The following is a 17,414-nucleotide window of genomic DNA, read 5'->3' on the forward strand; positions in this document are numbered from 1 at the left end:
ATTCAAGAACCATACAATAACAGCCTGAACACTGCTTAGTTTAGCAGCACCCACTTGGGTACATTTGGCAGAAGCATCAGTATGAAGCCAGCTTTGTCAACATCCACACTTGGAGCTTCTCAAAAGCTTCCACCCACAGTTGGCACACACCCACTTCCCTCCCCTCAAAGTGCACACAGCATGCTCATGTACTTCAGCTTCCAAGTTTGAGGATGGGCTAGTATTGCCAGGGGCATCTGTGGGAATCCCACCACAAGCTTCAGGCAACCCTGAAGAAACTTCCTTTGGTTCGTTCTCTGTAAAGTGGAATTAGTAGAACTTCATCACATGAAGGATTTTGAAAATACAGTTGTTCAGAAACCACAAGAAGCATAATTTTTATACAGAGGCATTTCCTAATCATATTGTGAAACAACAAATACTTTTCGTGAAACAAGAGACAAATCCTACAAAAAAAAAAGTGTTCAAAAAACTCAGATTAGTTGCTGTAAACTTTTGGAAAACTTAGTTATTACTCTAAAAAGTCTAACCAGACTAAATGCATAAGAACACCTGAAAAGATTAAAAAAAACCCAAAAACAGTTATAGAATTGAACATATTCCATACTGGAGTTAATCTACGGCTAGCACTTAAATACATGTAATGTATTAAAAGTTTACATGTGACCAGAGAGTTTCATGGATAATAAATCCAAAATCACCAGAATTATATCTATCTATGATATTTTCTGAGGTAAAATGCCATACATGCTTAAGTTCTACTCCTTCCTAGACACTTGCTGTTGACTCCTGCTAAATCAAGACACAGCTAATGGGAGTACAGAAGCAAACATATGAGCAAAATTACAGACAATTTAATGCTTTAATTTCCATAAAAATGTGAACATTTCACTTCTGCATATCCTGCTAGCATTACTGCTCTAAGCTCTTTTCATGCTACCAACACATGCGTTTTATTAATTAAAAAAACCCGAATGTGCAACTATCTGCCTGTAGTCACTTGAGTCCCTTCATCATCTGTAGTAAATGAGACAAGAATAGTCATCTAGCAGCACATTTATTGCCACTAGAAGATGCCATGTAACAGTAATAGTAAATGGTGTAGGCACATTCCAAAGGTGACACCTACAGCATGTGAACTATAGTGTGTCTCAAAAATGTGCTGAAGTCAAAGGACCTGATATCTTGAGTTTATTCTCAGTTCTACCAGAAATTAAGTCACACTGCGTCAACTATTTATCCTGTAAAATAGCAAGCTGATCTTGATCTCTCATGAATGAAGGTAAGAACCACTACCAAGGGTTATCCAAGGGTAGAGTTATAAGAGGAACTGAAGCCTTTCTTTCCAATCCATCTTATACACTCCCTGTCCAAACCACTCCAAATGGAAGAAAATAGGAGAAAGCAGTTTGCTTGAGATACTAAGGAGTTTGGTTCCATGCTGTGCTTCCCAACAGCTCACCATCACAGTGCAATTTCAAGAGTTCAACAAGAAATGCTTTTTTTAAGAAGAGAAGAAAGGGTAAAATCTTCTTGTTTTAAGGCTCACCAGTAGCTCACAATTACAGGCTATTTTACCGAACACAAAAACTTGGCTAATGTATTATCACAGTAGTGGTGCAGTTACTGTAGTAATAGATGTTCTTAGACATTGTTACTAAGAAATATAACATAGGAAAATATACAGAGCCCTTACAGGCTACATCAAACATCCTCTCTTCTCACTACACAGAAAAATGAATCACTGAAAAAAACCTCACACAGACACTCCCTAAAGAAAAACAAGAGTCTGTACTTCATGTAATTAAATCTTTTAAGTAAGCCACTAGCAATTTTTTTCTCTCAAATGAACAAATTAATTTAAAACCTTCCTGAATGAATTTAAATGTCAAATCCAACTTTATTCTACAGGTAAAGTTTAGCTACAATGCATTAGTACAATTCAGGCCCTAAAGGCACCTTCTATTATAAAAGGAGTTTATATGTCATTCAAGGTTCATATTCTCAATGGAACTCAAGTTGCAGATAACATTTTTCCCTTTGCAGCTACTTCAACTATTAAGCTGCTACAAAAAAAAACTTGAAAAGAACTACTGTGCTTATCACCATGGCAATAAAATATTACACTTTTTCATATGATATACGGGATTTACACAAAATTGATGAGTAGTTATCTATTGTTATGTCTTGCAGCTAGAACTCACATTTTTTTTCTAATATAACACTAATATCTCAATATCATTATTACAAAATAGAAGCAAAAATTACTTCTAAGACTGATTTCAGCATAAAATGGTATTCAAATTTGCAAAATATTTAAAACAGAGGGAAAGTCTTATCTCCTAAATTCATACATGTAAGAAGTACCAGAGGAGGAAAAGAAGACTTTGAAATTATCTAAGTCATGATAAAAGAAATCTGCTTTGAAACTGCTGAGATAAAATTGAGCACTTCTATTCAGATTTATTAGGTTCCAAAATACACGTAGGGAAAAAGTATATAGAGGTTTTGCAGGTTAATTTTTCTGTACTGAAGTTAGGGAGGAAAAGAACGAAAGTTTGTCATCAGGGCAGAAGAGTGCAAGCTTATTAAATCTACATGTAAAAAAAAATCCTCTCGGTTGAATTTGAAAACAAGTTTCAGCTGATAAGAAAAAAAATATTAGATCTTATTTTAAAATACTTTTGTGATGCCATGTCTCAACATATCCATTATAAACTGCAGTCTAGTAAGATGCATCTACATCCATGACAGACCCATGAAGGTTTTCAGAATTCATGTTTTTAATGTATCTGCATGCATCTGAACAGAGAATATCTTGGCCTACATCAGCCACATTTGGGAGGAGTTGTCAAATCAGAGCTATACAGACCAGATGATATTTTGTGTTTTGAGCCAGGCTCTCACAGCACAACAGACCTGGCTGCAGACAGTAGGGAATGTTTCCTGGATCAGAAGAGAACACTAAACTGCGTGATAGCATCTCATATTTGTCAAATACAATTTGCCTTAAAATAACTAAATAACCAAAAAATTAATTATATCTCCTCTGTAATGCTGCTGGGTTTCACTACAGTTGCCTGCAAATATAGAATAAATGAAGCTACATTTAAAAATGCATCTATTTATTTCCAGGATTTATATCTAATACTGCATGTCAACATCTTGTCATGATGCAGCCTTGGAATACATACATTATTTCTGTACATACATTATTTTTAGGCTTACAAAATCATTCATCAACCATAATTCAGTGCATTTATTCACAGATTTATCATAATATTCTGCATTTATTCACAGATTTATATACTATAAAACTGGCTGATTTTCTGTGAAAAGCATTCAATACCAACAGCTTCTTTAGCTCCCAGCAGCTCAGATATCCAAAGCCCTTTCCTTAGGTCTTGATTGCTCCTGCTGGATAGAACTGGAGCACAAATCCATCATCCCAGTACCACAGACAGCAATCAGGTGGCACAAACCCTATGTCTTTTCAAGATATTTCATCTATTGTATTTGAATAGTTAAATTATTTGAATTATCAAGGACAGTCACATGAGCACCCACTGTGATGAGGGAAATCAGTGTGTAACTTGTAGATAATACCAGAATCTCTGCAAATTTAGGTTGATAATTTCACACAAAATATTCTCAGGCTGTAACTTTAAGAAAATCTTGACCATTGCTGCAAATGAAGACTTGATGAAATCTGACATTATATCAACTGAAAGATCCACTTTCAACCTTGGACTAGTACCACATGTTCCCATCCTACTAAATGAATTTTAGTTCCTGTAAAGTTCTGTCAGGCTATGGCACAAAAAAATCAAAATGTGTGAGTGACGAACAAGATACCACTTGTTTTTTATGTAAGCACACTATGCTTTAATAACAAGACATTTTGGCTGCAAAATATAATCTTCAATATAGGAATTAGGCTGCCCATACTCCCTTCTTAAACTGACAAAATTCCACAGATATTGAATCTTGAGTCCTCTGTAGTCTAGCCTATGGATTTGGGGAAGATTTGGAGCACAAAAAAAGCAAACAGCTTGAATGATACATGTATGAAAGAGAGGGCAGGATGATTAGAGGCGACTCACTCATGAATAGGTGGTATTTGGGTATTCTATAATGGATTGTTCTAATAATGTGCTTCGATGGATGTGAAGCTCTGAATATTCTAATCTAGAATGAAATGGTGTCTCCATTGTTATCCTGAATTCTAATTAGAGTAGGATAAACACTTCTCATTATATTCTACCCTATTTATTTGCAACCTGCTATCCCCAACCCACCCCATCAATTTCGTGTTCCTTGGTAAATACTGCTTTAATTTATCTTCTGATAAAAGACTCTCATGTCTCTTGAGTACTACTACTAACAATAAATAATCATCACTTCACAAGCATTAAAAATTTAAAGTCTTGACAAATTATGAAAGACACAAAGGTAGTATGTATCACCATTTAAATAAATTTAATAAAATCTACTTGATAAAAGATTTGCATATATGCAGATTTTATATATATCTTTGCTACGCACAGTGGAAAAAAAGGAAAAATTAAAGGAGGGAACAATATATATATCAGAAAGAGCTTACAATTCAAAAATTTTAAAAATTAAGTATGGGGCAATATAGATGTATTTTTCTTTAATAAAAATCTTGGATTTTTTTGGCTCTGAAATGTACTATTCTGCAACTGCCACCACCTTTATTTTAGACCAGCAACAGTCAGAACCACCTACATTTTAAATTTGCTTTTATTGCCATAGAAACGCATATTTGCTTTAACTAAAAAGGAAGTCTTCTGGCTCAATGATCTACTTTGTATATCATACTCTACAGAAGACATAATTTATCCATTTACACATGAATACTTGCATACTTTAATCATAAGCTACATCCACCTCAGCTATTATGAAAAATCACATGTAGTTTGTGTTAGATAAGATAGTTACAGAACATTTATATTAAAATTAATTACTTCAATCTACTCCATATAAACTCAAAAGGACAGAATTACTTTAAAAGTATTTATGTTCTTAAATCAATCCAATTTCAAGTATACATTTGCTGACTAACTTCAATAGTAATGTAGTGTTCAGACCAATCATGCGCCATTTCATTAAATAATTGTAATTAAACCTTTCTGTGTTCAATAAGAGATGGGAAACAGGTCAAAACACATAGAAGAAAATGGTATTTTTGTTCTCTTTAAAGCCACTGACACTAAGGATAATGTGCATCAAAAAATTAAAGACATTCAGTGCTAATAAAAACCCAAATATATTCATGCAGTTTTAGTACTAAAAGCAAGATCTAAACTATTTATCTAAAGTACTACAGTGTTGTTCTACAAGGCAAAGAAGTTCCTGAAGCCCTCAGAGCCCCCAGCTCACACGGGTTTGGGACAGACACCCCACGACGAGCACTGGGCTCCCACCAGCCCACCTGTGCAAAGCCACCAACAGAACAAGGCTAATGTGTGTCACAGCAAAGATGCTTTGTAACCCACTACAATAAAACATGAAATGGGAAAGCCAGCCATTTCACCAGGAAGGCAGAGTAAATGTGCAGCATGTTCAAATGAATGTATTTAAGCTGTTACATGCAATACAGCGACTTGTGCTCTTGGAAATTCTTAGCAATTCTACAATCTCCTTGTAAGAAAAGTGGGGAAAAATAACAGCAGTAAGGTTTCCTAACATTAAATTTTGGCCTGAAGTCCATTCTCTAAGGTAGGAATCAAATATTCACTAGGTGTGGCTGGGGAAAGGAAAAGAAAAATCAAGTTTCCCCAGCATTAAGGTACAGAACAATTCTAAGTATAATTAACAATATTGGAGAAAAAAAAATTAATTCATAAATCACCACAATTGCACTGCAGGATAACTTACTTTGACTAGATAACGATATTTTCCATATGACTTTTAGTAAATATTTGAATAGCCATAGATATTAAATTATACTGCCTTACAAAACATTATTTCTTCTTAAACAGAAATATTCAACAAAAAAATGTTCAAAACCATCATTATCCATAAATTCAATATTTACCTCTGACTATTCTAACTATTCAAAGGAAAAAAACCATACACAAACTGATCACTTCAGGAATAGTGGAGTGATCCTTTCCTCAAAGGAGACGATTCGTTTTCAAAGGAAAAAGACATTTAACAGAACAATGGTTTCCTGAGGGGGGAAAAAGTGCTAGAAAAACCCCAGTGGTTTTTGGTGAAGGAATTGTTGATAGTATGGGTGGGATTTTTGTTGAGGAAAAGTTGGTTTGTCTTTTTTTTTTCAGGAAAAGAAAAACCTGAAAACAGAGGTGGAGAAGGACCAGTCATACCAATTCTTTTTAAATTTTCTTTTAATTGTTTTCTCAATTGTTAACTGAGCTAATCAGAGCTTTGTTTGTGCAGGTATTTCTACAATGATTGAAAATACTGTTAAATATTAGTGAAAGCCATGATTTACAAAGAATTCATAGTAAAAATGGCAAGAAGAAAGTCTAAACTAATTAGAAAAATTATTCATTGTGAATTATTCATGCAGCATTTGTTATCTTGTGCGCACACACACACGCCTCAACCACATAAATCCTCTCAAATCTAGATGGACATTTTCCAGGAGACTTGCAGTATTTTAGAATAGAAAATAGTGTAAAAAATTCCTAGAAAATACTTCATTTATAGAAACACCCCCAAAAAAGAGTAAGGCCCCAGACACATTCATTCAGATGATAAAAGGAAGAGGTTTTGCTCACCCTTCTTTTTCTGGAGTGAAATAACACAAAGTGAAAGCTCTTTCCTGGGAATTTGGCTCAACAGCAAGGCTTGCATACTACAGTTGCTGAGCATCACAATGGCTCAGGGGATACTACTAAAAAAACCCCAAACAACTAATACATGACCAAAAAGGAAATGTCCAAGTTTTTCTTGGCCAAAAAATTATGAATAAAACAATTCTGAACCAGTTCACCATTTGTAAAAACTACAGTCAAACAGAATTAATGTAAAGAAATAATCTGTTTCTTATCTCCTAGATGAAAGCACTAGGCCTAAATACATATTCTAGTCAAATAGCCAACATGGAAGTATCGTACAAGTTTTCATATTTTCCAAAAGAAGAATCCCAAAGAAGAAACAAAAACTTGCTTTCTTAACATGGGGAAAGCTCAAAAACATTTGTGTAAAGGAGCACAAGTAGTTTGGAAATCACAGCAGCCACATACACAGTGACAAACAACATTAAAGCTTTTGTTTAGGTTTTTTTTCAAATCTGTCTTCAACCAAAGAAAACACATATGGCAGCATGCCAATTATGGTAAATGTCACATTGGTTGAAAAGATTTACCAAAATGTTCAGTGCATGAATACTTTAGATAACTATCAGGCAGTGTACAAGAACAGCTGCTTATTCTGAACCAAACTCTTCAGGTTCACCAGAAGAAGAAAGTGTCAGGAAAGCAGGAGAGAGAGAAAAAAATCAATGCTCTTATTTTAGAAGAAAAGGGGAAAGATGAGGACGAACAAAAATCAGACAGACAATACCTTGGTGAAGGTATCCAGAAAGAACAAAGCTTTATTATACTGAAGGAGCAGAACATGGCCTTATGCAAAAGAAGTGCAAACACTGCTTATAACCCCTTTTCCTCTCTAATGGTTTCTTCTTCCTATTAACAAAACACTTCAATTTAAACAGGCTGTGTAAACACTGTGTTCACCTGACTGCTGAATCGAAGAAAAACTACTGCTGTTGCAGAATCATTAACACTTGTTAGGTGGACCAAGCCCCGCCCTTGTGCAAAGCTGTCATATAAAAGGCTGCAGAGACGAGTCAGCCCTGCACTCATGTGGGTCATATAACACGGCAAAACTATGTTATTTTTTAAAAAATAATTTTAATTTTAATGATTGTACTGAAAAGGCTAAAGTGGGACCAACAGATAAAGACTGTCCAGATACCTGTCTACAGCATTTACATACAAATATTTTTATTAAAATCCTTAAATCTATTTTAGAGTTTCTTCACAAGGTCTGAGAGCAAAGAAGCAGCAAGATTATCTCAATTTTGCCACAGAACCTGCTCAAAGAGCTAGCTCAAAGAACCATCATACTAAGATTAGCAAAGTGTTAAAAATATTCCTCAGCAGTCTATAAAAAAATTTCTTCCTATAGCCATTAACATTTTCACACAACACTGTAGATTTTGTCTGAATCTGTTTCATGTGAAAAGGAGGCTCAAGCAGGAGCATTCGACTTAGAATTGTGTATTCACTGCAGGTGCTGGATTCAGTAGAGAAATGATGAAGAACCAGGCCTTTTTTTTTTCTCCTTTTCTAATTAACTGAGCTCTTGAATACCATTAGCAGCTCTAGAGGCACCGTAATTCTATTACTTCTTAATAAAGACATACATAAATAGAAAAAGTTGATCTATGATTTCAGATGAGAAACAAGTACATCAGTGTAACCATGCCAGAAAGAAAACAAGTCCTAAAACACAATTGTGCTGTGAAGGCAGTGTGTGCCCACCTCTCCTACAGGAATACACAGGAAATTCAAAACCGTTGTTTCGCATTTCTAGCACAACCAAGCTACCACACAGCTCACACCCAAGCTGCCCTCCAGCACACTGGCAGACTCTTTTTAGTTTTTTTCTGTTTCTTTTAGTATTACTCATGTTATATGCATTCACTTTTCTTTTCGTTGACCAAGAATATTCCCCCCCAAGCCCATCAAGTTCAGTTTTGCAGGAATCTTTTGTCCAGCTTTACCAAAATCTCATCACACACCACACGATTTTGGGGGTTTTCCCCTGACTGAGAAGGCACTACTGTAAATGTAACCAATGTTGTTTTAAGTTTATGCTATTATACAGAAGAGTTTTGATAACAGGCCAAGTAATACAACTAAGCACTACTTCTAGAAAATCCAAGAAATGTGTCTAGCTTATCACTTTCCAGCACTGAATTGAGCTCTGAGAAGACATGGAAACTGGAGCCAGAAGCCATTACCTTCTAGCAACTCATCCAGGACAAGTGAGTTGGAATAACATCTTTAAGTCCAAAAACAAGTAAGCTTTGCATTAAAAGAAATAGATTGTTTTCTATAAATTTAACTTTCTGTAGCTATCCCTAAGAGACAATAAACATGAAGCAGAGATAATTATAACACTTGAGAGCCAGCCAAAAATGTCTAATTTTGGCTGTTCATTTTAGGAAAGAAAAGTAAACTATTCCATTTTAAATTGTCCAAGGGGCAGGGGGAGGAAGCATAGGGATGATTGTTTTTGTAGCACAAGTTACAAATTCCTATTCCCTTGGACTTGACTGAAACACACTATCCTTATTCACAGCCTCTTCAGACAGTTTTTGATTTAGAAGAGCCACTTTCTCTGATAAAAGGATGTTAATTAGTAGTCTTATTCTTCCAGCATTTTTACACTCTGAAACCTATTTTTTCACAAAACAGATACCTGCTCCTAAACAAAGCATGCGGAGCAGCTGAATGTTCAGTGATGCATCCCAATACTGTTTCCAGACATGCAGTCCCACAATCAAGCTTAAAGACCAGCAGTTCCAAACAACACAAACATCAGCAAATTCAGGTTCAATCTGTGAATACTGTCATCTGGCTTAAAGAAAATTCATTATGCTCAAATCTATTGTTGAACTGATAAGGGATGAAGTACTAATAATTTTATTTTCCAGTCTTCTAGCTTGAATTTTCTGTAGGCTTCAGAAGCTGTGACCTAATAAAATGCTTATTAACGCTGTCAATAAAAAGCTAAGTGTACTTCCAGAAATTTCATCGTGGATCTAAAGTGTGGCAAAGAAACAAAACTAAACCTGAAAGTGTCCTGCCTTTCAGTGCTTCCCTATACCTAGAGGAAGTTTTACCAGATTTTACTTTTCCTGCCCTTTAGGACTACCGTACAGAAATCTGTCTGGAATTCAGACAAAGCAGAGCTTGTTCCAAAACACACAACTGATCTGTGATTTTCAGACTGGCCATTACTCACCATTTCCAGATAAATATTCACTTTAGGCCAGTACATTGAAAATTGAGGTGAAAGATTAAGAGATTGGTTTTGGTTATAAGCCAGTGAAGCAAGGCTAACTTGAAACACCCTACCAGGTAAACACACTAAGAGCAAGATCCTTAAAGTATAAGCAGAGCTCTAAGATACCAGGAACAATCTATTATTTTTAAAATACAGCAGTCACATTTTTGTACATGGCAAAAAACAACATTTTTTTTTATAAGTTACATATCTTGAAGATCATATTTGCAAGAACAAGTTACCTGTTTAAAAGACTTTAAGGATGAAAGGGAACCAAAAAATGTTATCTCTCTCTATCAATTGTTTCATACAGTAATTCATACTTTCAATATTCATTGCCAAGTTGTGTAGAACATTTTTTTTTTGTTATCTGATTGTACACTGAATATAGTTTGCATACTTTCTCAAGATCAAATGTCTCCATGTTCTATTTGCCTGCATTGTATGAATTTTAATTATCCAGGAGTGGTTTTTTTTTATGGTTTCAACTCCAAACAAATCCCAATGCAGACATATACAGAAAGAATTTTTGCTCTCAAGGGAACAAAGTAATACTTCTATATATAAAATGGTTAAAGTACAAGAATGAAATCAAGACATTCCATTCAGGTACCTCTTGCATCAGCCAAGTGTCCTAAAGGACCTAAAAACCTAAAGGCAAAACCCACTTGGAACTAACACTGGCATTTGGTTTGCCAGAAGCAAGAATTTCAGGCAGACATGACTACCACCCACATTGTATCTGGGGACTTCTTCAACAAATCCTGAACCCAAATCCTTTGTTTCCTCTTGTCCCAAAGTCTTCCATCTAATTTCATGGTTACATGTAACAAAAGCCACTGATTATCATAAAAGAAGAATTAACTGCAAAGGATTTTAGTGCCTGGAAGTGGAATTATTCAGAGATCTGCACAGTCCTACCAGAGCATTACAGTATTACCACATTTCATTAAATAAGATTCCAGCTGATGTCCAATAATAATAAGCATGACTATCTCTTTGTGAACATCAAGCATGTCAGGCAATGGCCTTGGGATAAAAAGAACTTCCAGAAGCAAGAGGAGAATTACAAATAAGAATGAAAACACAGCAAGCTTCTAAGTATCTCCCTGGAAAGACACATATCAAATACTTCCATCCAAAGCCACAGCCAGGAATACTAAAAAGTTAAAATATTACTTAAGAAGAAAAGGTGCAGGAAATAGAAATACTGGAACCCAGAAAGACTGAGAGTCCAGATCTCCTGCCTCATAATATCATATTTTAACTCTCAATGGGTAAATGGATAAAATTACAAGCTGAAACCTATCAACGAGGTGGTTTTACCTTTCTGTCATAACATATTTATCTCCAACAGGGAAATACAAAACATTAAAAAGGAGACTGACTCACTGCTGAAATAGGAAATACAGAAAAAAAAGTTAAGTGAGTCAAGCCTACAAGACTGAAAGAGTGACACTTTCTTGGTGTCACAAAAAAAGCTCAGCTATTATAAAAGTGCATTAAAATCATGAAACACAAGAAAATGTCTAATCTAGAAGAAGTGCCCATTACATAATATTCTGGTACAGACACAGAATGGAAGGTTAAATAATATTACATTGTAATGATCGATTTTATAAATGTCTCACTGAATTTCACAGAAGCAGCGTGGTTCCCATGCACTGCTGAGCCCCCAGTAGTTCTACATGGCAAAATCAGTAAGGGTAACATAAGCAAAGAAGACATCCTCATGAGCAGAAGCTGACACACCTACGTGGATAACAACAGATAACAAAAGGCAAAAGTCCACATGCAGAACAGATAAGGTCAAGAATCTCAACCCTAATTCACAGGTTGGAGAAAAGTGCGATAAATAAGGCTGCTCTCCTAATTACAATTCAGAGTTACACATCCTTCATCTACACAAAAATAAATGTCTAGTCGTAATGCAAATGATGTTCATTTCATCAAGATGCTAAGTTAGTACCCAAACACAACACTTCTGATTTTGTCTGAAATACCATCCATGCATCCTGGCACATCACAGCTAAGTACAGCTCCATGCTGGGGTGTGAGGAAGAGCCATGCAGTTTGCAGACACTTCTCACCCAGAAAGATAGTACAAACTAATATTTTTCTCCAGTTTGAATTGAACATTGTAGTACTGTCCAGCATATGGAAAACTAAAAATGTATTTAAAATGTCTCAACTGGATGCTATAATGAATTATTTCCAGTCAGAAGTGACTACTATACTGGCAGCCAGTAAAACTTTTACAAAAGGTCTGCTAGACAGCTTTATTTTTATGCACAAACCACCACATTCACATTAAGTTCACGCCCAAATGCTTGCTCTAGAACTAACATTACAAATCCCACACTTCACTTTGCTTAAGAGCACAAGCTAATTCATCTATACCCACGGCCTGACGGATTTGGTGGCCTTCTACAATGGGGTTACAGCAGTGGTAGAGAAGGGAAGAGCAATAAATATCCACTGAGACTCGTGTAAAGCATTTGACATTGTCCTGCATGATACCCTTATCCAAACCTGGATAGACAAAACCTGGATATCCAAACCTGCAAAGACATGGATTTGATGGATGGACCACTGAGTGGATAAAAAATTGGCTGGTTGGTGACACTCAAAGACTTTCAGTCAGCAGCTCAATGTCCAGGTGAAGAGAAGTGACAAGTGACATTCCTCAGAGGCCAGTATAGTGACAGCTTCGACAGTGACACGGACGGCGGGATCAAGTGCACCCTCAGCAAGTTTGCGAACACCACCGAGCTGTGTGGTGCAGTTGACACTGGAGCTGGAGGAAGGGGATAACATCCAGAGAGATCCTGACACGTGGGTGTGTGAGAACCTCATGAAGTTCAACAAGGCCAAGTGCAAGGTGCTGCAGCAGGATCACAGCAATCTCAAGCACAAAGATAGGGTGAAGAATGGATTTAAAGCAGCCCTGAGGAGAAGAACTTGAGGGTGCTGGCAAACAAAAAGCTGGACATGAACAAACACTGTGTGACAGCAGCCCAGAAAACCAACCACATCTTGGGCAACATCAGAGATGTGACCAGCAGGTCAAGGGAAGTGATTCTTACTCTGCTGTCATGAGACCCCACCTGGAGTATTGCAGCCAGCTCTGGGGCTCCCAGGACAAGACAGATGTGGATCTTGAATGAATCCAGAGAATAAGTTGACCACATAGCTGGTGCACCTCTCCAACAAACACAGACTGAGAGAACTGGGGCTGTTCAGCCTGGAGAAGTGAAGGCTCTGGGGAGCTCTTAGAGCAGCCTACCAGTATGTAGGGGGGACTTACCAGAAGGCTGGAGAGGGACTTTTTAGGAGGGCACGCAGGGACAGGATGGGGGGAATGGCCTTAAATGAAGGAATGTACATTTAGATTAGAAACTAAGAGGAAATTCTTTACTGTGGGGGTATTCAGGCACTGGATCAGGCTGCCCAGAGAAGTAGATTTCCCATCCCTGAAGGTGCCCAAGGCCAGGCTGCATGAGGCTCAGAGTAGAAGGTTTCCTTCCTTTGGCAGGGGGATTGGAATTAGATGATTAGATGAACTTAATGTTCTTTCCAGTCCTAACCATTCCATGATTCTTTGATTCTGCAATTAAGCATCTGTGCCAGAGCTTACCTGCATTGCAATGATTTGATTGCCTATTTTTAACTAAGGTGCACTACAGAACCTCTGCCTTAACTGTACTAAAAACTACAATTCAGCAGCAGTGTGAGTCAGACTTGTTTTGCTAGGAACAGTTGTGCCAGAATGCTTTCCCAACATCTTTGATCTTCCCTCTCAACTGCAAACCCCTTCTGACCATTCTCTCCCTTTTCTCTCCATGAGACTTCAGAACCTAAGCCAAGCACTGGGGAATCTGTGAGTTCTACATCATATTTGAGGAGGAAGGCCACTCTGCACCTATAAATGACTCTTTGCTCAACTCTTGGGGAACACTCCTTTTCTAAAATCTTCCTCATTCCAGTTTTCCTATCAACAGCCTGTTTTTCACTACAGTATCTGAGAGCTGATGTTAAGAGATGATAGCCAAGATTTGGCTTGTCTTGGAATGTTGCTGCAGAACGCAATGCCCTCCCCTCCACCTCTCAAAATGCAAGGTTACAGCACCAGCAGTCACACTGCAAGTACGTAACAGAACACGCAAGAGCAGTACCCATGACTGCCAGAAAAAATGCCATTTGCATAACCAGTCATGAGGAAAGTATTTGTCAAAAAGATACATTATTTTCCAGATGCCAATCTCAAAATGCTAAAATATAAGCTGCTTAGCAGTATCAGCAGCACTGATTTGATTGAATGTATTGGAAAGGATACAGAAATGTGAATTATTTGCTGAACAGGTATCCCAAAACTGTATAGAAGACTTCTGAAGCAGAAGTTTGCTACTGAAGGCAGTTTTTGTCATTTTGAATACAGAGGCTGCTTGATGACCATGAAAAATGCAATTAAGTTCTCTAGTTTTATGACACACATTTAAACCAAATTTTAAAGTAGCTTGAAGAATACAGATGAAGTTTCCCTATGATTCACTCCTCCATGAGGAGAACAGCTGATGAAACAGTTACAAAAGGCATTACAGTTCTTTAGTGTGGGACTGGAGAATGTGTTATGGCTACACTGTGTTACTCCCTTGCAGAGGAGTCAAACACAGCTTTAGTTTCGTTTTAGAAAGCGAAGCCCTAAGGAAGCAGCAGATGCTTGTGTATCAGTCAATGAAAAAAGAACATCTGTCCTTTTTCGAGAAAGAAAAAGACAGGAAAGGAAAAGGCACTTTTACCTAAAAGTAAGCCAGATGATTTTCAATCTGCAAAGTCATCTTTCCTTGAATGTCATGTACACACACAGTCAGTTCAGGTTTATTTAAGTTTTTTGTGAAACTGGAATGCGGTTCAAAATGTCTGATAGGAATTACAGTCATCTGTCATTGCTATTAACTACCATTTTAAAACACTGTCTGCCACAAATAGGAGACATTAATAAAAAAAGTTGTACATTAATACAGATTTTAAAAAAACAAATAAAAGAAAGAAAAAAAACAACCCACAACTAATATATCCATAACAAAATAAAATGCAAAATCTTTGCAGATGCACACATTTAAGTTGTCAATACCTGAAAACCTGCCAATGAAACCATGAACAGAAAACTGCTTTTGTACTACACAAGCAAAATTCAATACCAGGGATCCAGACAACTCCTCAATAAATGAAAGTAATTATGATTTAACACCACCTGTAAATACCCACTGTAAGTCACAGAAAGGTAACAAAAGTAATGTATGTCTTAATGCTGACATACAACGTATCTCTTTATAACAATTAAGATCTTGAAGTAAATGAGATAAGTACAATAATAATCAAAATCAAAAGTGACCATAGCTGTCCAATGCCTGTCTGCTAAGCATTTATAACAAATGGGACAGCATATATAGGTAACTACCCTCATTTTTATAATGCCCTTGGGTAACAAAACTGAAGCTGTAGATTACCTGAGAGCAAAACACTGATGGTAAGCAAGCACTCTCCTAGGAATGTGATTGATTTAACTAAACTCCAGGAACACTAATTTTTGGGGATGTGGGGGAAACCAAAAGATCTGCATATCCCTGACAACAATCTCATTGACTGTCAACCCAATTAGTGTCTCAGTCCAAGTTACAAATATACAAAGGACTGATTTAACGATGAGTCTGTCCTACTGCACCTACAACACCACATTTGATTCACAACTGTCAAAAAGCATCATGACAAAAGATTTAAGAGTGACAAGCAAGGTCATACCCTATAGCTCAGTGATGGAAAACAAGGGACTGAGTAGACCAAATGCCTGTTCCTTTTATTCCTACGAAGTGTTATACTTTAGTACTAGACATTAAGTGGTTTTCCACAGAAGTGAATAGCTCAATCCCTAATTGGAATGAAGATCCTAAGCACAGGAGTCTTAAGCTCAAGCTATTCTATGAATATCCACTTCATCTTTTTAACAAATTAGTTTTAATGAACTTCATTTCCCAACCCCAAAAAACTGGGAAAAAAAGGCATCCAAAACCTCAAAAACTTAATGTGAGGAAAAAAACCCAGCCCCGCTTCACACTACAGATGAATATTTTGAAAATCCTTTAACTATATGTCAAATAACTTCTTCCAGACACATAATTATTTATTGTAAGGTTCAAAGACAAGCTCAATAAGGCAGTGAGAATAGGTATTATCAGATGCTGAATCTCAATTTACACAGATGTAAAGTGACTTCCACTTTTCTTTCTACCAGCTCTGAGAAGCTACAGTATTTTCCTATCAAGAACAACTCTTAAAAGCCTTACTTAACATTCCCAGGTCAACGCTTCCAGTAGAAAGCAAAGAAAAAATATGCAGAGTACAGAAAGTCAATCAAATGGTAATCTTGTTTTATAAGTACACACATGAACACAAGGTTCTGAGCAAATATGACAAAGTTTCAAAAGAGAGAAAAAAGGATTTTACTTTTTCTCTTGAGGACAAATCAATAGGACTTTCAGAAATTACTTTTACAGAAAAAGAATCTCTGTATTACTGGCCTCATTTTGTACATCTTTCCAAAGGCTTCTTGCCTAGAATGCACTTTGCTGGGAAGGGGCCTCTGGATAATTGAGGCATATACAATGCCTTCTGACCTCTCTTGTGTCTGTTTGGCCTTTTCCACTGAAGAAAGAAACCAAAGTTTATTTTATTTCCACACTTTGAAATATGCATTCTTAAACTGATCAATTTTCTGAAATCAATTCTCACATAAGTGTAGGTGGTATAAACTTAGAATCCTACACAACTTTACTCTTCCCTCACTTAAAAAATCAGAACCTAATTTGAAAGTGCAGGGTCATAGAAATCTCTTCATTTTTGAAGCTACCAGTACATGAAATACTTCAAATCAAAAAATACAGCAAAAGAGACAAGAAAAAGCAAAGCATCAAGTTCCCACAGGCTACAACTTCAACATTTCTTCTGATTTTTATCTCCTCATTGATAGACAGAGTGGCCAACAAGTATTCAGCATACCTGCTCCAACTTCTTTTTCTTCTTCTTCAATGTTGTTTTTGATACTGTCATACTCTTCATCAATTGCCTGGTTGCCACGCATTTGAGACAAAATTCTCCGTGCTCTCTGAGTCTGGCCTTTCTGAATGAGCCAGCGGGGACTTTCGGGAAGAAATAGGAATCCAAGAAACTGTATAACTGCTGGTACAGCTGACAGGCCCAGCATGTACCTGGAAATAAATAAGAAAATAGATTAATATCTACTATTTGCCTACAAAAACACGCTATGAGAAGATTCAGTTACAGCT

General features: G+C 36.6%; 1 protein-coding gene across 3 annotated transcripts in view; it reads right to left on the reverse strand.

Moving 5' to 3' along the window:
- Positions 1-17,414, reverse strand: part of LOC131573220 (proton myo-inositol cotransporter) — a 147,979-nt gene that overhangs the window by 96,641 nt on the left and 33,924 nt on the right. For all 3 annotated transcript variants that reach the window (XM_058826952.1, XM_058826951.1, XM_058826950.1), the window contains exon 3: positions 17,128-17,336. In XM_058826952.1, coding sequence (XP_058682935.1) covers positions 17,128-17,336 — 209 coding nt within the window. The remainder of the gene's footprint in view (positions 1-17,127; positions 17,337-17,414) is intronic.

The sequence above is a fragment of the Poecile atricapillus genome, chromosome Z (assembly GCF_030490865.1).
Source record: "Poecile atricapillus isolate bPoeAtr1 chromosome Z, bPoeAtr1.hap1, whole genome shotgun sequence".
In the NCBI taxonomy this organism is placed as follows: Eukaryota; Metazoa; Chordata; class Aves; order Passeriformes; family Paridae; genus Poecile; species Poecile atricapillus.